This window comes from Penaeus japonicus, unplaced genomic scaffold (assembly GCF_977035675.1).
Source record: "Penaeus japonicus unplaced genomic scaffold, GWHDUDI00000001_assembly GWHDUDI00000028, whole genome shotgun sequence".
Lineage (NCBI taxonomy): Eukaryota > Metazoa > Arthropoda > Malacostraca > Decapoda > Penaeidae > Penaeus > Penaeus japonicus.
In genome coordinates this window covers 25,284,120-25,291,619 of record NW_028234430.1, presented here as the reverse complement: position 1 = coordinate 25,291,619, position 7,500 = coordinate 25,284,120, and the positions used below count along the sequence as shown (strand labels likewise).

Sequence of the window (7,500 nt, the reverse complement as noted above, 5' to 3'; positions counted from 1 at the left end):
AATACTGATAATAATAATAATCTCAATAGATGATAAAACTGATAGTGATTTTGATAATAATAATAATGATGGTATCAATGGTAATGGTAATAATTAAATTAATTAAAATAATTAAAACGATTAAAAGAATAATGATGATAATAGGAAATGATGGGGATGCAATAGTGATAATGAAACAGCAAGAATAATGATAATGATAGCAGTGATGATGAATATGACAATATTAATAATAATAATAATGATAATAATAGTATCACAGAAGATAATGATGATGGAAATAACTATAATGATAACAATCATAACAACAATCAACATTGATAATAGTAATGATGATGATAACAATGATAATAATAATCATTACAATAATTATAATAATGATGATAATCATGGTGATAACAAGAATTATATCAATAAAAAAATATATATATGTATATATATTTATATATATACACATATATATGTTTATATATATATATGTATATATATATATATATATAATATATATATATATATATATATATATATATATATATATATATATATAATATATATATATATATATGTAATTATGTGTGTGTGTGTGTGTGTGTGTCTGTGTGTGTAAGTATGTGTGTGTGTTGCATGGAATATGATTTGGGCTTTGAATATTTCATTAAACTAATATCTTACAACAAGGAAAAGGTAAACCAACAAAAACTGATTGCCATTGTATCATATCGTATTCAATATGCACGATATTCCAATATGTACGCTAGTTACTCCTGAAAACTTGCTATCTGGTATACCGTTTTCTGTAAAATTCACACCGTGAATAAATATCTACAGAAATCATCGTTATTATTGTCATTTCACATAACTTGTTTGTTTCATTTTCCGCTGAACAGTTTAAAATACGAATTTCGGTAAATTTCTAGAATAGGTGCGTGTCAATAATGTCCATCGAAATTGGTATCGTCTGATTCCTTATGATGTCTGGTCTACATTATTATTATTTTTTTAATTCAGCGGAACCCAACAATAATGACGATTTTATACACGATAGATAGGGAGGGCATGAAGTATCCTGTGGGAATTGCGGGGTTAAACTGGTTGGTAAACTTTCGATGTCTACTAACAAATTACATATAGCATCACATATTTATGTTTGCTATACTATATAGGTATATAATATGGGGTTATCCATGATTAACTCATCCGCGTGGCGTATCGCGTGCACAGCGATCGGGGTTCCATCTTGGGACAGAACAATTTTGGGCAGTAATTTTGAATGTGTTATCTTCGGGGTATTTGTTTTCTTTTTTTGTCTACAAAATCCTGACCCAACGGCCAGTAGGGTTTGAGGTTAGCCCTAGCCGTGTATGTTTGTGTGGGGGGAGGGGGGGTCGCACCCACGGACCCCCCTTTTTCTGAGCATTTTGTGGTTACCTTTATTTTATAGGCTTTCTACTTAACACATGTCTGTAGATCAATTTTGATTCATATTAATTGAATTAAACACACGTATTCGAAGGCTGAGAGTGAGAGAGAGAGAGAGAGAGAGAGAGAAAGAAATTGTTTCCACTTAAAAATATCATTAACTGCCATTAATATTGCTAGAATATCACTGATTATCATATTTTTGGCGATTTCAATTTAGAGAATACGAACAGTATCGCAAGATACTGCACTGATATAAAACTAGCAATCTCTCAGTGTATGAAACTTTACATTAAAATCCATATAGACTGAAACCGATTGGAATCAGCAGGTTTCCTTTCATCCTGGGGAATGCTATTTTGCAATTTTTACCTAAATATAAACAGGTACGATATTCATCGACAGCTTGTCTCTTTTCTTGAATATTTCTAAAATAAAATCAAAACGTATTTATAATAACAAAGAGAACAGAACTGCAAAATGAAAGATAATATAGATGGAGGTAAATACATTTTCAAAAGATGATATACCGCTGATTGAGTCTTTTGAAAGAAGCCGTTAATTCGTATTTCTTTCCATTATGGCTGAATCGATCTTTCATTTGCCAGTGATTAACCAGTTTACTTCTTCAGAGAAATGCTGGACGAAGCAAGATGTTGGTGAGGTTTGAAGGACAGTTTTTATTAAGAAATAAGGAAGGTTTTGTTCTTTGGCTGAAATTTATTTACTCTGGGTACAAAAAAGAAAGAAAACATCAGTTCTTAGCTAATAATTATAAACAAATCTAATGCTTCTCTCTCTCTCTCTCTCTCTCTCTCTCTCTCTCTCTCTCTCTCTCTCTCTCTCTCTCTCTCTCTCTCTCTCTCTCTCTCTCTCTCTCTCTCTCTCTCTCTCTCCTCCTCTCCTCTCCTCTCTCCTCCTCTCCTCTCCCTCTCCCCCTCCCCTCCCTCTCCTCCTCTCCCTCTCCCTCTCCCTCTCCCTCTCCCTCTCCCTCTCCCTCTCCCTCTCCCTCTCCCTCTCCCTCTCTCTCCCTCTCTCTCTCCCCCCACTCCTCTCTTCTCTCTCTTATCCCCCTCTTCTCACCCCCCCACTCTGTTCCTTCTACACCTACTCCTCTTCTCCTTCCCTCCCTCCCAAAACCACCTCCACCCGCATCCACTCATCCACTCATCCACCCACTCGTCTCCCCTCCCTCCACAAGCGCCCATAACGAGCTACCTAAACGACTGGCTAGCGAGAGAAATTGAAGTCAACGACCTTTTAAAACACGAGTCCCAGCCCCACGTGACGGCCATGTCTCTTCAGGCGCCCATACGCGTGCTGTGGATGGCGTCTCAGGAACTCGGGTTGTCTGCGCCCGCCAAGTACCGCGCCCTCGAGATATTCAATAGGTTGGTGTTTGGTTATTATTGTTATTATCGTTGTTATCATTATTATTATTATCATCGTCATCATTATTAGTGTTATCATTATTATTTTTATTACTATCAGCACATTGTTATAATCATCATTATTGTTATTGTTACTATTATCGTTATTATTGTTATTATGATTATTTGTTATCATTATTATTTTTATGAATATTTTTTATTATCATTATTATTTTTATGATTATTTGTTATCATCATTATTGTTAAGATTTGTATATATTGTTATCATTGTTATTATTATTATGCTCATTATTGCTATTTCCATTATTATGTTCATTATTGTTATTTTCCCTACTTCTATTATTATATTTATTAATTTATTAATGTTATTATGATTTTTGCGATAACTATTATTGTTGTGTTAATGATAATAGTAATAAAATTGATATAATTATCAATACTGTTGTTATCATTATTGTTATTACTATTATTAGTATTGTTACTGCTGTTGTTATTATCATTGATAACTATGGTGGATTGATGTTTTGTGGTTGCAATTGGGAGAACTTTGTTTTCTTCTAGATGGATTTTATAGGCCTATGTTTTATTCGGCGTGTGTGTAGCAGAGTAGCTGAGGTCGAGACGTGGATTTTATAGGCCTATGTTATACTTAGTGTGTGTTATGAGTATGTTGTGTTTAGAATGGTATTTTTTTGGCGTTAGTAGAATTAGATTTATAGGCTGTGTAATAATTGCTTGTTTCTTTCAGCAATTATTTTGTTTTTTGAATTGTTAGAACTAGGTGGATTTTCTAGTCCTGCATTTCATTGGTGTTTTTATTTATTACTACGGTCAACTTGATTAATAATTAAATTACTTAACAAATTGTTCACCACGAATAATTCGCACTGATTTACTTATTTGCTAATAATGATACTGGAAATAGTAATAATAATGATGATAATAATAATGATGATAATAATACACAATAATGATTATGAAAAATCATAGTGATAATAATAGCAACAGAAACTACTCCTATTGCCATTATAGTTCCTAACGTCTACTTTCCATAAATTCACAAACAAGTGGAATAAGCCATAAACACTCCTCTTTCACCTTCCTTCACAGATTCATCAAGGGACACGTAAGTACATTGGTGAACCACGTCACGAGCACCACAAAGCCGGGCAGGGAGAGGAACCATCTTCTGCAAGAGGTGACGAGGAGGGTGAGGCAACAGGCACCGCTTAGGGCTTTCACTTGCCTCATGATTGCATCCAAGACTGTTAGCCATGCGAAGGTGAGGGAGTGGGGGAGAGGGAGGGAGGTGTGTGGACAGGGGGGTAGAGGAGTGTGGACAGGGGGTAGAGGAGTGTACAGTGTGAGGGAATGTGGAGAGGGAGAGGGGGGGGGGGTATAGGAACGTGGAGAGAGTGAGGGAATGTGGAGAGGGAGGAGTGGGGAGAGGGAGGAGTATGGAGAGGGAGAGGGAGGGAGTAGTATGGAGAGGAAGAAGGAGGGAGGAGTATGGAGAGGGAGAGTGAGGGAGGAGTATGGAGAGGGACAGGGAGGGAGGAGAGTGGAGAAGAAGAGGGAGGTGGGGGGGAGTGGAGAGAGTGAAGGAGAGGGAGTGGGAGAGAAAGGAGAGTGGAGAGTAAAAGTGAAGAGAGAGAGAGAGAGAGAGAGAGAGAGAAGGGAGGAAAAAATAAAGAAAAGAGGGGGAGGGGGAGGGATGATGGGAGATGTTACTGGGAAGGAACAAACGAAAAGGAAAGAGAAAAGAAAGAAGGAGGATGGGAATGCCGGAAATGGAAATACGAGAGAGTGAAATGAAGCGACAGGAGAGAGGGAGGGAGGGAGGGAGGAAGAAAAGGGAAAAGATGGAGAGCGAAATGAGAAGACCGAAGAAGCAGGGAGGGGGCGGGGGTAAAGAGGCAGGAGAGGGAGAAAGAAAGAGGAAAAGAGAATACGAGGAAGAGGAAGGGAAGGAATGAGAAAAATGGGTGGGGGAGGGTATTGGGGGAGTAGAGATCGGAAATAGAACAGATAGGAAAGAGGAGAATTATGAGAGAAGGGAGGATATAGGGGAATAGGGAAGAGAAAGGCAAGAAAGGAAGCACAGACAGACAGATACACCGAAAGACAAACAAACAGTGTGGGAAGTAGCGACAAACACAGACACAGAGAAACAGAGAGAACCTCACCATGAACAAATGAACCATAACATCCAGCGCCTCATCGTTCCCCGCAGGTGTTGCGCCCCCAGCAGGTACGCGCGCTCCTGAAGAAGGTGGGCCGAGACTACACCATCTCGTCCATCATGAGCTCCGAAAGACGTATCTTGGAGCAGATCGAGTTCAGGGTGAGAGGACGTTCAGAGGGCGCCGCCAGGTGTCACTCGTTTCGTGGAATTCAGAGCGTTGTTCATTTGTTTGTCTTCTGCTTGTGATAATCTTGTATTGTTACTATCGTTGTTAGGATTATCGTAATGATTATTATAGGTCATTGTTATGATTATCAGCATAATCGTCGTTATTATTATTATTGTTGTTATTGTTACTTCTCTTGTCACTATTATCATCATCCTTATCATTTGTATTAGATTCCCCACCCTTTTAGTGACACCTTCTCTCCTGTCTGCCCACAGTGCCTGAGAACCAGCTCGGTCCTGGAGGTGGTAGGGCTGATCGTGGCTGTTGTGTTGGTCTCCAGAAGCACGGGCGACAAACATGTTCCGTTCAAGTCCGAGCAGCTGTACGAGGCGGCGGCCACGATGCTTGATTTCGTGTTCTTGAGGCACGAGGAGGTTTATCTGCAGCTGTACGCTTCCGTTACCGACTCCAAAATCATTCCTCGGAAGCACAAGTTAGTTTGTTGTTTCTGCTTTTATGGGTGGAATCATTATTCGGTTGTACTCTGGCCCTCTCTCTTTCTCTCTCTGTTCTCTGTCTGCATGTTCTTTGTCTGTGTATATTTTTACATCATATGTATGTTTCTCTCTCTCTCTCTCTCTCTCTCTCTCTCTCTCTCTCTCTCTCTCTCTCTCTCTCTCTCTCTCTCTCTCTCTCTCTCTCTCTCTCTCTCTCTCTCTCTCTCTCTCTCTCTCTCTCTCTCTCTCTCTCTCTCTCTCTCTCTCCCTCCCCCACTTTTTACTCCGCCTTTTCTTTCCCTTTCCTCCTGTTTCTTTCTATCTCTCTCTCCCTTCTTAAGCCTCTCCATCCTTGCCTTCTCCCCCTCCATCTGTCCGTCCATCTCTTCTATTTCTATTTATCTCGTTCTCCGTGTCATTTCCTCTTGCCTCCATCTCTCTTTCTCCCCTCTCTCTTTTCCTCCCCCCTCTCGTCTCCCTCTTCTCTTCCCTTCCTTCCTCTCTTCTCCATCCTCTCTTCTCCCTCTTCTCTCTCTCTCTCTCCTTTCTATTTTCCAGCTTCCTTCCAATTTTCTCTAGTCCGTTCCCTTCTTTTTCCTCCCTTCTTTCTTTTCTGTCTCCTACGTTTCTCCTTCTTTCCTTCCAAGGCCTTCCCCTCCCTTCCTCTCCTTTTCCTCCTCTCTCTCTCCCTTTCCCCCTCCATCTTTCCCTTCTCCTTCCTCCCCTCCCCCTTTACTCTTCCCTCCCTCCTTTCCCTCTTTCCACCATCCCCCTTCTCTTTATTCCTCCCTCCTTCCTCTCCCATTCTCTCTTTCTTCGTCCTTCCTTCCTCCCCCATTCCCTCTCCCTCTTTCCCTCTGTTCTCCCCCATTACCTCTCCCTCCTTCCTCCCCTATTTCCCCTCCCTCCCTTCCACTCCCATTCCCCCTCCATCCTTCCTCCCCAATTCCCACTCCACCCCCTTCCCCCATTCCCAAATGTATATCCTCATCCCCAATTCCCCATCCCTCCTTCCTCTCCCTTTCCTTCCCCACCCCCACTCCCTCTCTCCTCCCCAATCTCTCTTCCCCCATTTCCCAATGCCTCTCTTCTTCCCCAATTCCTCCTCCCTCCTTCTTCCCCCTTTCCTCTTACCTCCCTCTCTACTTCCTCTTATACAATGTATAATGCCAACACCTTCAGTCAGCACATATGTCATGGAGAACTTGTCTGTTTTTTTTAATAACATGTTCTTTAACAATGGCCATGTGTTTGGTTTACGTGTTATTCAGTGTGTGTGTGTGCGTGTGTGTGTGTGTGTGTGTGTGTGTGTGTGTGTGTGTGTGTGTGTTTTGACGACAATAGTAATGATAATAAGTTATGATAATGGTGATGATGATAGTAATAATGAGAATAATCATAATGAAAACAATAAGTAAGATAATGATAATAATAAAAGTGATTGGCAAAATGATGATGATATATCAGTAGTGAAAAATATATGATAATAATGATAAACATGATAAACATCCGCTTTAGATTAGCGTCTCATTGACCCTATTATCTCATCATCACGTGCAGAGCCGCTTTCATGCCAGTCGTGCAGGACAGGCTGCTCCTGGCGGGCTCGGTTGTGATGGGCGGCGCCTGGCTCGTGGGCGGCGAGGCGCTGGCGGAATCCGTGGGCGGCTGCATCGCCAGGCACACGGACACGCCCTTGAAGGACCTCGTTAGCCTCTCCTCCTGTATCCTGTACCTGGCGGGCTGCTCCTTGTGGGACACAGGGAAGGCGGAGGTCGAGGAGGAGGTGTCCGTCATTGAGATCGAGTCTTCTTAGGAGGGGCTTCCTCTCGGGCTCCCGCT

At 41.1% G+C, this 7,500-nt stretch overlaps 1 protein-coding gene across 1 annotated transcript in view; it reads left to right on the top strand.

Annotated features, from left to right (window-relative positions):
* The first annotated feature begins 1,942 nt into the window (after positions 1-1,942).
* LOC122254136 (cyclin N-terminal domain-containing protein 1) overlaps positions 1,943-7,500 on the top strand; it is a 6,245-nt gene continuing 687 nt past the window's right edge. Inside the window, exons 1-6 of the mRNA XM_043017666.2 lie at positions 1,943-2,075; positions 2,618-2,807; positions 3,918-4,089; positions 5,041-5,151; positions 5,437-5,654; positions 7,219-7,500. The exon at positions 7,219-7,500 is cut by the window's right edge and continues 687 nt beyond it. Coding sequence (XP_042873600.2) covers positions 1,997-2,075; positions 2,618-2,807; positions 3,918-4,089; positions 5,041-5,151; positions 5,437-5,654; positions 7,219-7,474 — 1,026 coding nt within the window. The 5' untranslated portion in view covers positions 1,943-1,996 and the 3' untranslated portion in view covers positions 7,475-7,500. The remainder of the gene's footprint in view (positions 2,076-2,617; positions 2,808-3,917; positions 4,090-5,040; positions 5,152-5,436; positions 5,655-7,218) is intronic.